The sequence below is a fragment of the Panthera leo genome, chromosome B3 (genome assembly GCF_018350215.1).
Source record: "Panthera leo isolate Ple1 chromosome B3, P.leo_Ple1_pat1.1, whole genome shotgun sequence".
NCBI classification, from domain to species: domain Eukaryota; kingdom Metazoa; phylum Chordata; class Mammalia; order Carnivora; family Felidae; genus Panthera; species Panthera leo.
In genome coordinates, this window is record NC_056684.1 from 143,389,381 (window position 1) to 143,408,820 (window position 19,440).

The 19,440-nt window shown below is 58.3% G+C and overlaps 1 protein-coding gene across 15 annotated transcripts in view; it reads left to right on the top strand.

Moving 5' to 3' along the window:
* Positions 1-19,440, top strand: part of WDR20 (WD repeat domain 20) — a 97,302-nt gene that overhangs the window by 76,368 nt on the left and 1,494 nt on the right. For 6 of the 15 annotated variants that reach the window (XM_042944321.1, XM_042944317.1, XM_042944315.1 and 3 more), the window contains one exon: positions 9,179-10,438. The exons of 3 other annotated variants lie outside the window; for them this stretch is intronic. In XM_042944321.1, coding sequence (XP_042800255.1) covers positions 9,266-10,438 — 1,173 coding nt within the window. In that variant the 5' untranslated portion in view covers positions 9,179-9,265. Of the gene's footprint in view, positions 1-1,713; positions 1,849-2,503; positions 2,581-9,178; positions 10,439-19,440 lie in introns of those variants that run through there. 6 more of the 15 variants (XR_006204076.1, XM_042944320.1, XM_042944322.1 and 3 more) reach the window with 6 other exon arrangements.

A 19,440-nucleotide genomic window follows, 5' to 3' on the forward strand; every position in this document is an offset into this window, starting at 1 on the left:
CTTTAGCGTGTATCAAGTATCCTGAGATAAGGCAAAAGTTAAGTTCGATGGAGGAAGTCTAGAAGACTTCCAGAAGGTGACACTTCTTCTGGGTCTTGAAAGAGGCATAGGAATTGGGAAAGTGTGAGAGAGGCCTTCACAGCTGGAGAAAACAGCTTGGTGTGCCGAGGAGTGCTGGGTGACCAGGCGTGACCAACTCAGCACGAGGGCCTCAGAGAGTCGGAGCCAACAGAGAAATCGGAACCAGATGGTCAAAGTCCTGACACGCCGAGAAATGTGGATCTGACGCTGGAGGCTGTAGGGGTAGCTTCGGGCTTTTAATCAAGGGAGTGCCCGTGTCAAATGTGTCCTTTAGAACGCCTGCCAGCACTCGGGTTGGGTTGGGGAGAACGAGGGTAGCGCGGCCAGCGGGAGGCCGGGACCCGTTCCGGTGCGAGCTGGGGTTTTTGAACGAGAGCGGTGGCCATTTCCCGTCCCGTCGGCAGACCTGGGTTACTTACCGCGTGCCCACTCCGGGCCTGCCCTACGGCCACCCCTCACGCACACATAGCTCAAGTGCTGACGTGTGATGACGTGTGGGGAGGCAGAGGCCTGAGAGAGGCCGGAGGAGGGAGAGGAGCCGGAGACCGCTGTAAATGGGGCGGGGGAGAGCATCTCGGGTGGGAGGTGCCGTGCTCTAGGTACAGAACTGGAGACAGAGCGTCCCCGCGGGAGGCAGGGCAGGTGGGGGCCCTGGCGGAGGAAAGAGACTGGGCACAGGAGAGCCGCTCCCAGGGTGCCCGGGGAGGGCGAGCCCCCAGGGCTGTGCCACGTAGGCCGGGGCCCAGGTGTGCTCCCGGCTGGGGCGCACGAGCCCACGGAGTGAAGCAGGGGCACAGGGCCGGCAGGGGGTGGGGGGCGGGTTGGAAGATTACCGAGGCTGCTGCTTGGAGCCCGACTTCCGAGGCGGGAGCACGGGGAGGGGTCTGGCTGTCACCCGTATGCCGGGTAAGCTTGGGAAGGAGCAGGTTTGGGGGAGCGGAGGCCCAGTCTGTACTTAATAAGCTTCAAAGGCCTGTAGGTGTTAGATACGTGGGCCTGGGGCCCAAAACTAGAGGCAGAAATTCGGGAGTTGGGCTTGTAAATAGCCCTCACGTGCCTGAGATTAGATGAAAGTTCTGTGGTGAAGGCGTAGTGAGAGTGAAGAGTGCCAGGGACTGTGTCCTCCCAGACCCTGGCCCCCGTCACGCTGCCTCCAGAGGAGTGCTTTCAGCCGTCGGTGTGTTTCCCTACAACTTGGGGTTGGCCCGGCGGCCGGGAACACGGAGCCTGGAGCCTCACTGTTGACCTCACCTCTCCTCACCGGGAGGACGGGAAGGACAGACCCCCCCCCGGAGGTGTGGTGAGGGCAAGATGATTCGCAAAGGGCTCAGAGAGGGAGCCCTTGGTGGGCGCTCAGTAGACTTTGCAGGTAGAGGGGAGCCCCGGGAGCACCTTCCGCCCGGGGTTGGAAGAGGGGCCTCTGGGGAGGTGAGATACCAGCAGTTTCAAAGGGGGAAAGAGTCCCTTTCCAGGACCACCCAGGCAGAGGATGAGCGTGTGTGCGGCGGAGCAGCTTATCACGCTGGTCCCGCGTGCGGCTCACCAGTGTTTCGCGCGGCTGCCCGTTGCACGTACGTGTACTCACGCGCACACCGCGGTACTGACGATTCCACCTTCGCCTCCTTCCCACAGGTTCCCGGCACACGAAAATATCACACATGTTTGGACGGGTAGATGGATGGATGGAATGGAGTTAGAGTCTAGAAATCCACCCGACATTAAAAGTAGATGAAAATTTCTATCTAGGAATCAAGTATATCTTAAAAGGTGATTCCCCCCTCCCCCCATTCACTCAAAAAATGACAAATACTGTAAATGCTTGCTTATCGAGGTGCAGAGACGACAGGAGGTATCACCTGTAATTCCCAGCACACGTTGTCAACCTCATCGTCTTTGTAGTGTTTATTGTTTTCATGAGGTGAGACTGTTAGATTCACACCTTCCATCATCAGAGATGTCCGTGACCGCCTCCTCCCAGTCTGGCCAGTTGATCAGAGAGGCGAGCCCTCCTCCCTTCACCCCGCCAGTGTCCCTGTCCCGCCACAGGGCCCGGCCTCCATACCTGTTCAGCCCAGAAGAGAGGGAGCGCCGGTCCTTTTCAGCCACCCTGGGGGAGTGGTGTCTGCAGGTCTCCGCTTCTCCAGTCTCTCCGCGGCTCCTGGGTTTCTCTTTGTGGCGCTGTGTGCGCGCTAAGCCTGTGGGCCTCTGCTGGGCGTACGGGGCACATCCGCTGAGCTCCCAGACCGCGGAGTGTGCCTTCCCCACACAGGCTCCTGGGGAGCAGAGCCCCCCACCCTGCCACCCCGGGAGCATTCAGCCTCTCGTGAAGCCCCTGGAAGGGCTGGGGGTTCGCTTTTTACTGCTAGTGGTTATGGTATCACTTTGTGTGTGATGATGAACTCAGACTTGTTTGTCTTTCTAGAAATTCTCATCATTTCAGGGGTGTATCCAGAGAGTAGTAACTTCAGAGGATCGTCAAGTATGTTTTGATCGTCGGGTAAGATGTGTGAGACGTAAAACCCCACCCGTGCTTGTCATCGTGGCTTCTGTCGTTGCTGACATGTAGTGAGACCCTTTTGTCTTCACTTTGCTCCCTCTCATGCAAGGCGAGGGCCGTCACACTGGGTGGGTCCGTGCTCCTGTGGCCTTTAGGCGCGGTCCAACTGAAGGGCCCACTGGAGGCGAGGCCACGTCTTCTCTCTCGTTGGGACACCCAGCATCCCCGGGAGGGTAGAGCCGGGCCGAGCCTTGCAGCCATCTGTCCACTTTGGGGACAAAAGAGTGGTTGTGGGTATGTTGGTCGCTTTGTTTTTGTTGTTGCTTTTTTTAATCAGAGGAAGGAAATGAGCGCATAACGATCGATCAGCTCCTTAAAGCTTTCACATAGATAAAATGACATCTGATCACCTTTTAGGTGGCTTTGAAATACCCTTTCCTCATGCTTCCTGAGGGAAGCAGCTCTCCTTAAATGCATTTACATCAGCAAAGCCCTTAGTCGCCAGTTTTCCTTGTGGCTACATTATGGCTTTTCCAGCAGCTGCTGTGGTTTTTGAATTGTTTGCTTTAGTATTTTTGTTATAAATGAATATCTGCATTCTAAAATTCACACCCATTGCCCCCCAAATAATTTTCTCCTGCTTGTCATGTTGATAGTAGTAGAAAAAAAAGATAACGAAGTGCTTTTAGCAATGATACCTTGTGTGGTTACAGATTTATTTTTATTCGTGCTTCCTTTTAACTAGTTTATCATAGTTAGAAAATCTAGTCTGTTAATGCCATTAGCGATGCTAGTTTTGGCGTTTGAGTTTTACTGGATTCATATCAGAAAAGGGACGGTTTCCTCGGAATTCAGGTGGGGATTGTGCAGGGCTGCTGGCGAACACTGGGGAGAGGTGAGGGTGTGGGAGCCCACTTCTGTGGCACACATAGACAGCCTGTGGATCTGCAGATTTTGTGTTTGGTCTTTTATTGAAGCAGAAATTGGCCTGGAGTGTTCTAGAATTTGACTCTTTAATGGAAACCCAGCGGCCGGTCCAGGTGACCTACCAGAGACTGTCTGAGTCTCCCTGCCGCCTCCCTGCCCTCGGCCCCCTCCCCGAACACCTGCCCCGCTCCATCCTCCCTCTGCTGGTGTGCTGGAATGGGGCTCACACTCTCCTCCACTCCTTTTCCTCTGCCACTTGTCAGTGTCCCCTGGGCTTCTCCTCTGCAGTCTGGGAGCAGGGGGGCTTTCCTCTGGATCCCGCCTAATCCTCTCCCTGGTCCCTCAGACTCAGAACTCCCCGTGTTCTCTAAGGAAGCCTCCCTGCTCCTGCTCTGCCTGCGTGGGCCCTGCCGGAGTCACGGCCTCCTTCCGAGCCTCCCTTCCTGGTGTGTAGATAGAGCCAACCTCAGAGACTTTGTCACATGATGGAAGAACATTGTGGCTCTGCTGAGCCCCTGGCCTGGGGCAGCCACTCAGCACCAACCCCTTCCTCTCCGATTTCCTTCATTTCTCTGATTTTCCTTCTGCTTTTGTCCTGCAGAAGTGGGTTTTTTGCAGAGCGTCACCCTCTCCTCTTCCTCTGTGCTTGGGGATCCTTCCTTGGGGATCCTGGGATGCCACAGATGCGGCTCTGCCTGTTCTCAGCTGCTTTCCTGGTCTTCCTTGCCCACTGGATGGGGACACTTTGATTTCTCCCAGCGTGACCCCAATCCCATCCTTCTTTTTGTGGCCCAGTCGCTCAGGCTCCAAGCCCAGCAGCAGTCATACCCGCTTCTCCCCGTACCTCCTGCTGCCTCCAGCCTAGTCCATTGTTAAACAGCCCATCTTGCCATGCTGCCACCATCCAGTTCAAGACCTTTTTGTCCACACACAGTTGTCACAGCCTCCTAACTGGTTTCTCTCTCCTGCGCGCCCCCCCCCCCCCCCCCCCGTCTTCCATGCTGTGCCTTCTGCCAGGGACAGTGGGACAGTTTCTCTTTATCCCATCGCTTTCCTCTTCAGAAGCCTTCACTTCCTCGCTGTCTTGCAGCCTCAATGTCAGTAGAAACACATTGTGAGCCACAGATTCAATCTTCTATTTTCTAGTAGCACGTTAAATAAGTTAAAAATAGGTGAAATTCGGATTTTATTTTCTCTGTATAGTCCAAATATTATTTCAACATTATGCAATATGAAATTACGAATGAGATAGTTTCCATAGTTTTTTAAGTTTTCAGAACCCAGTGTCTATTTTACACACATAGCACATCTCACTTCAGACACACTTCAAGCTCTCAGGGCTTTAAGGTCATGGCCCAAAGCCCCTTAGCCTGAGACTTCACCATCCTGAGCCCTGGTTCCAGCTGCAGACCTCATTCCCTGCAGCTCAGGGCTCCAGCCAAAACAGGTGCCACTCATGTCCCCAGACTGACCCGGACTGCTCCGTCCCGAGCCGCTCTCCATGTGGTCCTTCTTGCCCCAACTGTGCTCAGGAACTCTTCAGAAGGGCCCGGCTTCTACTGAGGGGTTTCCTCCCTGTGCGTGTCCAGATCAGGGCCCCATCGATACTGGAGAATCCAACAGGGTAGTCCCGTTCCTTAACATGGAGCGCTAAAATTCTTTCCCTTTTTCACTAGACATTTTCAGGAGCAAAAACACACCTTTACGGTGTAGCGACCGGGCTTTGTTCTTTGTATTTATCGAATAAAACGTTCCAGGTATTTGTTTCTTAATTGAAAAAAAGGAGTAAAATGCTTTCTCTTCTCTTCCTTTTTTGTTAAACCCAAACCAAATAATAACCAGAGCTGTTTAAATTCAGGGACTCCTCTAGCTAGGCCTAGAGTGTGCCTCCCTCCCCGGCTGTGCGTCCCAGGTGGGTTCGTGTCCTGTTTCTGGGCACCGGCGGGCGTTGGCCCTAGCCTTAGTCGATGCCTGTGGGGGGCACGGGAGACGGCACCCCACCCTGCCCGGTCTGTCCAACCTGCCCTGGTTCCCTTCTTTCCCTCGGATGCCCGGGGCTGGGTTCGCTGCCTGTCCCTGCTCCCAGTCTCCCACGGCACCTGGCAGCCTGCAGCCAGCCCTCACCGCCAGACAGAGTCCCGCCAGGTCCTCCTGCTCCTGCCGGAAATGGAAGTCACTGTGACTTCCTCCCCATCGGCACCGTGTCTCGTGTCTCCTCTCCTTGCTCTGTTTTTCTCCGCAGCACTCGGCACCATCGGATCTTGCGGGTCTCACGGTCTTCCCCTCCCACTCGGACGTAAATGCCACACAGGAAGGAATGTCCGTCTGTTTTAATCGGCGCTGTGTCCGTGCCCGGCATGAATGCGTTCAGTGAAGAAGAGGGTGGTGAATGAATGAGTGAGTGAACGAGCGAGCGAATGAACGGGTGAGTGGGCGAGTGAATGGGACGGCAGGGAGGTTACCTGACCTCTGTGCGCCTCTGTCTCCCGGTGGGCAGTCTGGGGAGAACATCCGCCTTTCCGTGGGGAAATGGTGCTCTTACACTGCTGATGAAAATACAGGGTTCTGTCCTCCGTGGAAGGCTATTTGGCAGTATCTGTGAAAATCATAGATGTATATACCTTTTGACCCAGCTGTTTTACTGGGGTTCACCCTGCATGTATGCGCATACCCGTGAAAACTGCCATGTATGCGGGGTCATCCACTGCGACACGCACGTCTGTCAGTGCAGCCATATCATTGAATACTCTGCAGCTGTAGGACGGAACAAGGACGCTGTCCTTTTTAAATTTTTTTAATGTTTATTTTTGAGAGAGACAGAGCATGTGTGGGGGAGGGGCAGAGAGAGAGGGAGACACGGAATCGGAAGCGGGCTCCAGGCTCCCGGCTGTCAACACGGAGCCCGACGTGGGGCTCGAACCCACAAACCGCGAGATCGTGACCTGAGCTGAAGTTGGACGCTTAACCGACCGAGCCACCCAGGCGCCCCGGAAGCTGTCTTTGTACCAGCACAGACAGATGGACAGACACGGTACTGAGCACATCCACATCGGCCTTGTCCGGGGACGGAGACGCTCTGGAGAAAGAAGCAGGGAGCTTAGTAACAGTGACTTGGGGACAGGTGCTCTGGAATGGAGGAGGGGGACGTGAGTAAGGCTTTCTCCGGCAGACTTCCGTGTGCACTGCGAATGTGTCACCTATTCGAACAAAGCAAAAGCTGAGCTTGCAGGGTCATTTTGAGGTGAAAGAGCGTGTGTGCAGAGCCCCTTCCCTACCGGTGCCCGGCACGCAGAGGAGATCCTCCAGTGGGAAGTCGGCACCGCTGTCCGGCGTGCCCCAGACCTGGAGGAGACCCGGGGACCGCCCCTCGAGGCCCGTGCTTTCCCCACGCTTGAGCCCGTGACCTGCTAGGGAGCGCCCCTTGCGCCTTCGAGCTGGCGCCGGGGGCCTTGGCCTGTCGCGGTTCGCGGTCGCCTGCGCTGCTGGGCCGGACTCGCAGGTGCCGGGGCGGACCCGTGTGTGCCCAGACGCCCCGGCGGGCGCAGAGTGGAGGCTCCGCGGTTTGTCCGTCGGGTGCGCCCACAGATCTGCTGGCAGTCATCTCCGTGCCCCTTTTCAGTCGGGAATGAGAGCTCTAAGTGGGTTCTGTCCTCCCAGGAACCTTTGCTGTAACCGTAGTGCTGGAACTATCTCCCTTCACGCCTCACGTTTGTTGGACAGCATTACGAGTTGGAATTCCCACGAATTATTTTTGGTGTGTCTCTTTAAGCGGCACACGAAATGTTCTCCTAAGCACAGTGCTGGAAGTTTTTAAGTCTGTCCTTAAAAATTTCCACACGGGAGAGAGCGGCAGAGGTGTTGTGCTGGCAGGACCGCGATCTGGTTGTGGTGACGCGTGAGGTGCAGGAACCAAGAGCCGTGGGGTCGGGGGAAGGACGGCGGCCCGGCCGCCCGGCCGCCAGCCCGCGTCGGCGTTGCAGCCCCCGACCGCCTGACCGGGCCGCCACCCCAGGGGCCGAGGGCCACGGCGGCCTGAGGCCTGCTGGGGCAGCCTGGGCCCGGTGGGTACAGCAGGGTCCGATGGGTGGGGAAGGCCCCGAAGTCACCTCTGGAACCTCCTGTGGAGAAGCAGTGAAGGCCTGAGGGAGACCCTGCCAGAGTGGTCGCTGGGCTTTTAGGTTGCCCGCGTCGGAGTAGGTCAGGTGCCTTTTGGGGGCGGGTAGGAAGGGAAAGAGGGATGAGAACGTCGGCTGTGTCCCCAAGGCCAGCTTGTGCGTCTGTGTCAATTAAGGGGGCCGGCCGGGCCGTCCTGCAGCTCCCACACCGGGGCAGTAAGCGGCGTCACCTGCCGCTCGGTGACCCCTGCCCGACCCCCCGGGCCCCCGCGTGCTGTGCAGGGCCAGGCCTCCCTCCTCTCCCCTCGTGTGGTCCGGTAATCTGTAGCAGCTTGCAGCGTTCATTCATCTCTTCTGTGAAGCCAACAGGTTATTTCACGTTCTGTGATTTTCTGTAAGAGGCTGCGCACGCGGGAGGTGCGCGCCAGGCGGATGGCGGGGGAGGGAGGGCGGTTTGCGTCGGCGGCCCTGAGGCTCGGGCTGGGAGTCCCGGCCGCTGGGTGAAGCGGTGCGTTCCACTCACCGGGGTCTGCCGGGCTCCCGGGGAGACGGGTGCCGGAATGTTTGGCAGGAGGAGTGTCCACAAACGTGGGAGTCCTAGGCACTGGTGGATGGTTTCTGGTGATGTGATCGGGGACCGGGCGCCCCGGAGAGGGGCACCGTGAGCCCCGCGGCCAGGTCCGCCAGCCGGGCAGCGCGCGCTTCTTGTGCCTTGGGGTGGTTTTTACTCTGGCCTTTTGTTCTCTGGTTTTAAAGGCCGGACTCCCGATGTGTGCTTTTTAAAGGAACGGCTGGTCAGTGGAGCAGAAATTAGCACGGAGCAGAGTGGCAGTGGGCAGGCACATACTCCTGAATCAATCGTCCGTTTGTTTCTTTAAACACCACCTTGTTCCAGAGAAGATTTGGAGGAAGTACTTATAAAGATGCACACAGGACAGCGACTGGGAGTGAGGAAGTTTCAGTGCAGCCGGGGCTGAGGTGGAGCCCAGGAAGTGTGCGTTGACGTCCCGTGTGCTGTTGCCAGCGGCTGCACAGGGCCTGCCCGCCCTGGAGCGGCCGCAGCAGGGGGGCAGGTGTAGTCAGCAATGACTCACGCCACCGTGAGACGCAGAGGGGCCAGGAGGCGTAGCGCTCCCCGCTGTGAGGACCGCGAGATTTTCCCCGGGGTCTTCGTGGAGAGGGTGCTGTGTGTAGGTGCCAGGAATCACAGATCCAGACGCTCCTAGCCTAAGAAACGAACGTGGCCCGGGGGCCGGCCCTGCGGCCAGTGCGTCCCAGCGCCTGGCACAGTGTGTGGCTCAGAGTAGGCTCCCGACAGCGTGTGTCCAATGACTGCCTCCCTCCGCGAAACCCAGTGGCCTAACGCCCAAGCGCGATTCTAGAGAGTAATTCTACAAGGGGCCCAGATGCTCTTCGCTGGCTTGGCCGACCGCGGGATAGAGAGTGCAGTGCCTGGACGGACTTCCCTTCTCACCGAGAAGCAGACACGTTTCTTGCTGGAAAAGTAGACCGTTAAAGCTTCTCCATTGTGATAACTTGTTCTCCTTTGTCTTCACAGAGACTAATAGACAAGTCACGCGTAACCTGTGTCAAATGGGTTCCCGGTTCGGAAAGCCTTTTCCTAGTAGCCCACGCCAGTGGGAACATGTACTTGTATAATGTGGAGCACACTTGTGGTACCACAGCCCCCCACTACCAGCTTCTGAAGCAGGGCGAGAGCTTCGCCGTGCACACTTGCAAGAGCAAATCCACGAGGAACCCTCTCCTTAAGTGGACGGTGGGCGAGGGGGCCCTCAACGAGTTTGCTTTCTCCCCAGACGGCAAGTTCTTGGCGTGCGTGAGCCAGGACGGGTTCCTGCGGGTGTTCAGCTTCGACTCGGTGGACTTGCACGGCACGATGAAGAGCTACTTCGGGGGCCTGCTGTGTGTGTGCTGGAGCCCGGACGGCAAGTACGTCGTGACGGGGGGCGAGGACGACCTGGTGACGGTCTGGTCTTTCGTAGACTGCCGAGTGATAGCTCGAGGCCACGGGCACAAATCCTGGGTCAGTGTTGTGGCGTTTGACCCCTATACCACTAGCGTGGAAGAGAGCGACCCCATGGAGTTTAGTGGCAGCGACGAGGACTTCCAGGACCTCCTCCATTTCGGCAGAGATCGAGCCAACAGCACGCAGTCCAGGCTGTCGAAACGGAACTCTGCCGAGAGCCGCCCCGTCAGCGTCACGTACCGGTTCGGCTCCGTGGGCCAGGACACACAGCTCTGCCTCTGGGACCTCACGGAAGACATCCTTTTCCCCCACCAGCCGCTCTCGAGAGCAAGGACACACACGAACGTCATGAACGCCACGAGCCCTCCCGCCGGCAGCACCGGGAACAGCGTCACGACGCCCGGCAACTCCGCGCCCCCGCCCCTGCCCCGCTCCAACAGCCTCCCGCATTCCACCGCCTCCAGCGCCGGCAGCAAGAGCGGCGGGGCCGACGGGGCCATCGCTTCCGGGGTCAGCAAATTCGCGACGCTCTCCCTGCACGACCGGAAGGACAGGCACCACGAGAAAGACCACAAGCGAAACCATAGCATGGGACACATTTCCAGCAAGAGCAGCGACAAACTGAACCTGGTTACTAAAACCAAAACGGACCCCGCTAAAACCCTGGGGACGCCCCTGTGTCCTCGGATGGAAGACGTTCCCTTGTTAGAGCCGCTCATCTGTAAAAAGATAGCACACGAAAGACTGACTGTGTTGATTTTTCTTGAAGACTGTCTAGTCACTGCTTGTCAGGAGGGATTTATTTGCACATGGGGAAGGCCTGGTAAAGTGGTAAGTTTTAATCCTTAATGCTGCACCAGATCTAGAACTCGAATAGGTAGTGATTTTTTTCTTGCGGGAGGGTGGGGTGTACAATGAATGTGAATGGCACTTCGTACTCTTAATGTAAATCTAAATGCATCAGAGCCATAATTTTGGATACTGCATGCCATGTAATTCTGAATCATTTGATAATTCAACTTAGAACGTTTAAAAAAATATAATCAAACTAATTGCCAGCCAAGTCAGTCACCCTCCTGGGAATATATAGAGTCCCAAGGTTAGCGTTCCTGTATTAGACGACTTCGATTTTAGGAAAATCATGACCGTGTGGGGAACAATGACTTTCAATGCTAAAATTAAAATTTCTGCTTTAACTGGAATATTTTTGCTTAACTACTCAATTAGAATGTTGTACACCTGATCGGAGTGTGTGTTCAGTATGGGCGGCCATTAATTGTCATTTATAGGCCAGTTTTTATCTTAATCATAAAATGTTTAGGAATCTATGAAATTTAACTTTAGGAACAAAGCATTCAGCAGGGTTGATTGATATTATTTTTACATTGTTCTGGCAATCCACAGAAAGAGAAGAGCCTTAATTTTTAAAACCCATTTTAGTCATTTTATGACAATTAAAATTGTTTATTAATAAACATCTTTTTTCAAAGAAGCAGTTTGTAGCACTTTGATTGAGAATCTGTGCACTAAACAAAACCCCACACTCCTCCGAGCCTGGCTGTCCCGGGGACCGTGGGCCGAGGGCGCCAGCAGCGGTGGTCAGAAGCGCCTGTTGCCACAGAAGCCGAGACCCTTCACGTTGGATGCGTGTTGCTTATGTTTTTTTTTCCAACAAGGGAAAGGCGGTTTTGGTTTCTTTTGTGTTTTTTTTGTTTTGTTTTGTTTTTTTGTTTTCTCGTGTGTGTGTGGGTTTTGTTGTTGTTGTTTGACGATGTTTTTTGGTCAAAAAGGCACGACCGTGGCCCGGGACAGACTCCGCAGCCCCGTTTTGTGAAGATTCCAGGTGCTTCCAGAGGGGGCGCTGGTCTGGGTTTTGTTTTCCCGCCCAGGGTGGGGGGGGGGGCGCAGGTGCAGGTTGCCCCCTTCTCTTCTTACTGGATGGCTGTCGTGGCTCCGCTTGGGCTCTGTCCTCAGTGGCTTCCTGCCCGAGGGCCTCACCCCTGGCCCTGGTGGCCTCGTGGCTGCTCGGGAGCCGTGGGAGCGGCCGTGGGAGCTCCCTCCGGGGGACCCCGAGCTGCTTCTGCCGGGGCGCTTCAGTCTCGGGTTCTCACGCCCGTGGTCCCGATCACCTGTGTGAGGAGTTGCAAGTTCCAGTTTCACCTGGAGGACCCGGTTCTTTGAGCTGCGTGTCTTAGGTTCAAGACGGCGGTTATCTTGTTTGTTAACTTATTTTGGTCGTTTCGGCTTGTTTTCTGTGTTGCACACCTTTGTGATGAAGCCTAGAGATGCTGCTCGTTGACACGAGTTGAGTAGTGGCTGCGATTCAGTGAAGCAGACACCGGGGGGCTTTCCTGTCCCTGCAGCGCCCAGCTCTGGTGCCGGAGCAGCGCTCTGTGTGCTCCTCCCGCAGCCCGTCCCCACCTTCCCCGGGCCCCCGCTTCCCGGGCCCCCGCTTCCCGGGCCTGCTTGCCTCCCCCCGCGCCTCCCGCTGGGGCCATCCGCTCTACCCACCCTGCCCCTTGAATGCGAGGGGTTTCTGTTACCGATGGCAGTGCTCTGCCCCGCGAGAAGCCTGCTGGCCTGCCGGGGGCATCTCGCCCCTGCCGTTTGTGCGTCGTGTCCCCGGGTATATGTTCGTGTCCCGTTGGCTTGTAAGATACGGTCCTCTGTTCCTAAATGTTAACTGACCTAAGGTTAGCAAAGTCAGCCGGCCTTGGGGACGGTTTCAACTTTGGAAGCGAAATCAGGCTGTTGGATGGAGAGATTCGTAGCCAGCACTCCAGGTGCAGTGTTACGTCGTTTTCGAGATTTCATTTCAAATGCTTCTGAGGCATTGAGTATGCGGTTTCAAAATTCAGGACTTGTATTTGGCCCAGGTAACGAGCGGCCGGTCCCAGGTAAGTAGCCTTCGTGGGGAAGCTTATGCTGACCTGGTTCTGAGGGCATCGCTCCAAAGGCATGATGGGTGCGCTTTCTGGGGACCGGGCGCTCTCTGATCCCTTTCACCCCCTGGCACCCTTAGCTGCACGGGCTGCGGTAAGGGAGGGACGGCTCCGGGGGCACTGCTGGGCGACCCAGGCGGAGTCTGTCGGTGGGAGTCGGGGGCAGGAGAGGCAAGAGGAGGAGAGTATGGTTTCCTTAAAATCAGGCCTCGACATGTGCTAATAGGAGCCCGTGGTGTTTCTCTCCCCAACCCCCCCCCCCCCCCCAGTGTTAAAGACCATGGTCCTGTCACAGTTTGGGATTTGGGGCTTGGTCACAATCTTGTTCTTCCAGTTTCTGGGGTCCCCTCTCCGGGGACCTGCTGGGTGTCAGGAGCTGGGGGGCACCGCATGGCCCGCTCTTGTGACACCCACACCCTTTCCCGCAATCCGGAGGAGCAGGAGTAGAGCTGCTGGCCGCTGGCCGCTGGCCGCTGGCGGAGGGGGCGCTTGGAGGGGCGGGCCTCCCTTAGACTGGCTTCCCATGAGGACTCCTGCAGCTGTGGGGTGCGGGGAGGGGGGCCACCGGGGTCCTGATGTCAGGCGTGTAGGGCCCAGGGCCAAGCTGCTTCCACGGTGGCCCTGGGGTGATTTTGTAGTTTCTGCACCAAACTTGGAGCTTCCTCACTGAAACTGTTTCAGGTGTTTTTGCTTAAACGTTATCCTGAGCAAGAATATCTTTTGTAACCCAACTTCTGGAATAGAACAGCTTTTGGCAAGAGGAGGCCGTTACTGCTTGGCCAGCACAGCTTTCCTACCGTGCGTGGTCCTTTCTGCCTGCCCTGCCCCGGCTCGCCTCTCTCCAGCCTGCCGTGCTGTGGCTTCCGAGCCCCCCGGCCACCCCAGCCCTTCTCTGAGATCCTCCCTTACTCAGGGGCAGGGGGGTTAAAATCCCTTCGAGGGCCGGAGAGAGAAGCCTTTGGAAAACGCCGCCTTCTTCTAAAAGCATGTGTGTAAGAGGCAGTGGGCAGACTCCTGAAAAACAATCAGTAACTTTGGGTTCTACATTCACTTAAATAGTGGTAAAGAATCCTAATTTTGTCTCGTGTGCTGATTGAAGCTTCTGGCGTTTTTGAAATGTTCTGTCGCCATTGCCCGGAACTGAGGGTCCGCGCCTCTGACGGGAAAGGGGAGTCAGCTCTTCAGGGGCCACAGGAGCGAAGCGCCTCGAGGCTCCACCTGTCTGCGGGCCTGCACACACGTCCCGGGGGACCCGAGTCCCAGCTGGCGGGGAGCCGGGCCGCCGCACCCCCGGTTCCTCCACTGAATCGTTAAGACCCTCGTCAGGTACTGAGTTTGTGCAGAAATCGGTGGAGCCGCTGGGTCAGACGTCTGCACCGTGTGCGGGGCTCCCCTCTCGCCTTGGGAGGGAGACGTTCGGTTCTTTGTTGGGGAAGCTCAGGGGGTGAGGGGGGAAAGCCTAAGGGTCAGGGAGGGCCGGGGAGGGAACCCGAGGAAGACCTAGCGGCAGAGTTCCCTGGGCTCTTCCGGGGGAGAGGCGCGAACGCAGCGTCCCGCTCTGCGCCCGAGGGCCCGGCCGAGGCCAGCCTGTCCGAGGCCCCGGCACTGCCCCGCCCCTCCTGGCCTCTGAGCCACTGTCCCGTCGAGGGGCTGTGCCCACTGTCGGGGTGTCCTCCCTCAGCAGGGAGCCTCCACGTGCGTGTGGTGGGCTTGATAAGTAACCTGGCAGCGTCAGCCGTCCTGGGGACACATCAGGGACCGATCGGCGAGGCCCCCCGTCAGCACGCCTGTCGCACGGGGCTGCTTGGGACTGTCATCAGGGTTCGGGTCGTCAGGGGGCTCAGCGCCGTGAGCCTGGCGATGGCCCGCGAGCGCCGATGGCAGGCTAGAGAACGGGGTCCGGGGCTTGCGTTGAAAAGCACTTGGGTTCAGAGCCCAGGTTCTGAGCCGTAAGAAAATGCACCCTCCCCCCACCCTGTGGAGGGGACAGTCCCCCTGGTACCTCGGTGACACTCAAGCTGCTGCCTCTCGAAGGGTAAAGGAAGAATTTCCTGCGTTTTTTATTTCTGTATACCTAAGTTTATTAAGGACTGCTGTGTTAGGTGGCATCGTATAAAATTGTATGATTATTTACGTTTAATGAAAATCAGAAGTGAAATGTGTGTCCTTTTTTACGTTTTCATCTAACTTCTTGACAAATAAATTTGATGAAGAGCCTTCCTAACATGACATGCTGGTAAGTTCTTAACTGTTACCGTAATTAATGAGGCTTTCATGGCAGTATCGGTGATTTCTCATGTTAAGAAAACGGTGTTTGTGTGGCACTGTCTTGGGTCGTAGCTGTTCCCTCGTCCCCGTCGCGGCCGGGGCCTCCCCGCCCACGCGTGTCCCCAGGCGCTCGGGGGCCCTCTGTCCGTAAACGCGTGCCAACACCGGACGCGTAGACAGTTTCCAGTGGTCGCTTCCACAGCGAGGCTGTACGGCGGTCCCAGCTGGCCGGAGAAGGAAGCTTCTCGGTGCTTGTTCACGTCGAGAGCGCCAACAGCCACGGGAGTTCCCACGCTTCCGCCCAGTTCCGCGTCCTCATGACTGGAGACGGACTGCTCCGAGCGGCAGAGGTGCCGACTGTCCTGTCTGGGCGAGGGCTGCCGACGGACTCCTCGGCGACGGCGCGGACGCGTGAGGGGGCGGCCTGGGCCGCCAGCGGCTCGGCGTCGGGCGTCCCGTTGGGTCCCCTGGCCGGTAGCTGGGGGCACCGAGGCGGGCCGGCTCCTGGAGGAGCTCCTGTCCCGGGCTGTCCTCGTCTTTCTTCCTCCTCGTCTCACGTGGCCCGCCCGAGGCCTCGGGGCCGCCGTGGAGCCGTCCTTCCGGAGACGCCCGGCCCACGTGGGGTGGGGAGAGTCAGCGGTTCGCCTCGTCCTGCAGGGAGGTGTCCTCCCCCCGCCCCCGGCCCCCCAGCTGCACCCCGGCCTCTCTCTGGCCCTGAGCCCCTCGAGGCCGGACTCCAGCCTGGATCTGCAAGGGCCCCGGAGGCTGTGGGAGGTCACCTGGTCGGGCCCCGGGGCTGCTCCTTGACAGGAGACGTTCGGGCCTGGAGCTCCCTCCGGGCTGCCTCTCCGCCTGCTCCGGGGGCTGGACCCCGAACCCTCTGACGGTGCCGTCCTCCCGAGCGCCCGGCGCGAAGTGTCGTGCACTTGGCCTCTCACGCTGAGCTGCCAGCGCAGAAGAGCCTGTCGCTCGTCCGCCCTCACAGCGGCCGACCTGATCGCCCGCCACAGCAACGGCGTGTTTTTCCCTTAGCGGGGAGTAGATTTTCGGCCCTCAACGCTGCGAGGTTGACAGCAAGTTGAGAAAGACACGCACGACATTTTAATCTTTTAAAAATAGTTTGTGCCTTGAAAAAATACTCCATCCTCCCGTGTCTGCCTGTCGGAAGAAACCGTTGACTGTGGACCTGTGGTCTCCTGCAAGGGACAGAGCCTCTGGAGGCGCCCCGTCCCCTCCCCTCCTTGAGTGCTGGTGGCCTCCAGACCAGCATCTCGCTCTGGGTGGGGGCCAGCGTGGCTGGGACCCTCTTGAAGCGACTCCAGCCAGAGGCACTTTTAGGGCACACGAGAGCGTCCCCTCCTCCTGCCATAGGAAGGGGGTGCTTTCTCCCCAGGCAGAGTTCTGAGCTGCCCCGACATGCTTGTGCCCCAAGAAAGCCTTTTGCCCGGATGTCTGAAAAGAGCATCATTTTCTCCAGGTGAGTTTCTCTTAAGGCATCAGGCCGAGTGGTTTCCCTGGGGGAAATTGTCACCCCCGATGTGACCTGTCGTTGGGCAGGTCAAGGCTACCACAGGGACAGGGTCTGTTTACTGCCCAGCAGGAGCCAAGGCCCCAGGCCCAAAGTGAGCAGTGGGTCGGGGGCCATGAGGGGCCCGGGGCGGGGGGGCCGTTGTGGGGGAGTCACCCTCGCGGGGAACCAGGGCTGTGCTGTGCCCACCCCTGACCCTGGCCGTGCGGTCTGGGGCTTCGGCTCCGCCAGGCTTCCACGGGCTCTTCATGCAGCGCTTGGGTCATGCGAGCCGTGAGGGTCTCGTGGAGGGTCAGGCAAGAGGGGTGTGTGGCTCGGGCGTTCTGGAAGAAGTTAGCCTGCTGAGATTTCTCACTGTGCCCGTGCCATCTGTAGAAGGACATCAATTTACAAATGGCATCTGCCTCTTAGTCTCTGTGTGACCAAGAGCTGGAGTATCTCCTCGCTTAATTTTCGAGTGAGATCTCTAGCGGCAATAAAACGGCAAGTCTGGTGACGGCGGGACAGCCTAGTAAATATTAGACTCCGGATTGTCACTATTCCAGTAACCGCTTCCTTCCTGGGGCCTGATAGGGTGTTAGGCAGATTCGCGGGGTCTGGGCCGGGGCAGACTTGCTGTTCGTGAAACCGGTCCCCACACCGCTGAGGACACCGACGCGGCAAGGTCGTCGGGCAGGCCAGACGGGCACGGCTGTCTCTAAACCGGGCCTGGTCTTTGCTGTCCCCTCCCCGTGAAAATAACCAGTGAGGACACAGTGAAGTGCAAGCCGGCCTCGGGAGCAGGCAGACCGGGCGGCAGGGCCACTGTGCGTCTGCCACGGATGGTGGGTCCGGGGAGCCCCCCCCCCCCCGGGATGCGCCCCAAACTGTTCTTACGTGACGATGGCAGCTGGCCTCCCTCCTGAGAGTGGTCTGGTCTCTGTTGGGGGCCTGTGTGTGTTCTCCATCTTTCTCTTTGTCCCCCAGTAACCTTTAAACTAAAGCACGGCGTACAGAGAGAAGGTGAGCTGGACATTGAATTTTTGTTTGAGCGGCAGTCTTTCCCCGGTGCCTCTGCTGTCCATCACGGCAAAGCGAGTTCCATCTGTAGGAGGCGAACGGGTGTGGGTCTGCGTCCCACTGACCTCCCGCTGCCGGTGGCGAGACCCGGCCCTCGCCCGCTGCCTGTGTCAGACGCGCCCTCGCGCCCTCCGAGGAACGTCACGGACCCTCACCCGCACACCACAAGCACCTGCACCCCGGGGTTCGGGGCTCCCTGGGCGGGGCCCGGGTGGCCCGCCGGTGGTCCTGCTTCCGCCATTCTGTCCCTTCTCCCTTTGCTGTGGTTGAGGGCTCCAGGGAGCCCTCGGGTCTCTCACCCACAGCCGGGCCTGGCATCCCGGGCTGCTCGCCAGCTCGGTACCCGAGGGGCGGCACCCTGGGGGTGGGTCCCTGGCACGCACTGCTGCACCGTGTCCGTTATTAAAGACTCGTTCACCAGGGTTGACATCGGAAGGGCTAATAACCCTGTTATCCGGACCCTGCAGCTCCCTGGATATGTGGCAGTAGAGGGTTGTTGTGAGGAGGGGTGGCGTTGGGGTGGTCGCTCGCTTAGCTAACCTTCACGGTCTGTTTCGAGCCTGGGCCTCTCGGACAGCGGGGCCGCAGGGGGTCGTTCCTGTGGGGTTGAGGCTTCGGCCAACGGAAGCAGGAGAATGTGTGTGTGTCGCCTAGGAGGAGAGGAGAGCGGGCCTCCCTGCCGGGCCCCAAGGACGAGGCGGCATCTCGGGGGAGAGGAGATGGTCAGCCAGTGGAGGCGCCGTGTCCCTGCTGACGTCAGGCCCAGGAAGCCGGGGCCCCGGGCCACCTCCGTGCCTTAGCACCCGCCCTCCACGGGAACTGCACACCCACAACCGGAGAGAGGCTAAGGCGTGGGGCGGGTGGTGGAGGGGGTGGTGTTGGGGCGGCCAGGCCCGCGCTCGGCACCACAGTCTGTCGTCCAGGGCCACCTGTGGCCACAGAGCACCGGGAACGGGAACGGGGCCGGGCCGAACGGAGATGTGCTACAGCGCCTGCCTCAAAGGCTTTGTGGGAAAAAATAACGTCAAGTCCGTCATTCGTAATTTTTAAATCGATTCTGTGTTGAAATAACATGGGATATATTAGGTTAAATATATTGTTTCACCTTTTTCTCACTTGTTAAATGTGCTACTAGAATTTTAAATTTCACACGTGGCTTGCCTTGACCTTGTGTTGGACAAGGCCGGTCTAGAGATACCACCTTCCCTGATGTGTGTGTGTGTGGGGGGGGGTGCCTTTCTCAGAGTGTCCTTGGTATTTAAGTGCAGCCACCGCTGAGCAGGGTGTGCGGCTCTGTCCCCAGACGGGATCGTGGTTCTCCCGTTGGCGGGAGGAGCGGAGTACTTTTCTCTGGTTTGGAGAGAAAAGCGAGGTCTTTATTTTGTAGACTTGACAAGCTGTCCAGGACACCCCGTAGCTCCCGGAAACCACTTTGTTAGTCGGAATCACCTGAAACCTTGACGAGGGAGGCGGTGCATCCTCGTCTTAAAGGTTTCCTCACGTCGCCACCGAGAGGGCGTCGGGCCTTGCCGGCCCCCCCCCCCCCCCCCCGCCGCTCCGTGGAGGCTGGGAGGTGGCCCGAGGTCGGGTGTGCTGAGCCGTCTGTCCCGCGGCCCCTTGATGGGCGTGAGCGGGAAACAAGGGGGGCGCGTCAGACCAGGCTTGTGCTCCCGGACGCCCTGCGCGGGGCTCGGTTGTCACACCCGTTGGCCCTTGGCTTCCTGATCGTGTCCAGAGTCACGGGGGGGCAGTCTGAAGAAACGAGGCGTGAGTGGGGGGGCCAGCGACTTGCCCGGCTTCCCTCCGGCCAGGTGTGGGCGCGGCCCCGGGGTGTCCGCACAAGTGCAGTGGGTGAAAACACAGCCGCGATTGCGTGGAGTTCAAGGCTCGTCCTGGGTCCACGAGTCACGGACGGAAGCATTTTGGGGGCAGCGTAAGCGTGTGTTCACAGAGCCGAAAAGCCGTAGCTTCAGCGTTGCCCTCTTGTGACCTGAAACTTCCCCGCGACGGTCGCCCGCCAGCCCGTGACGGAACTC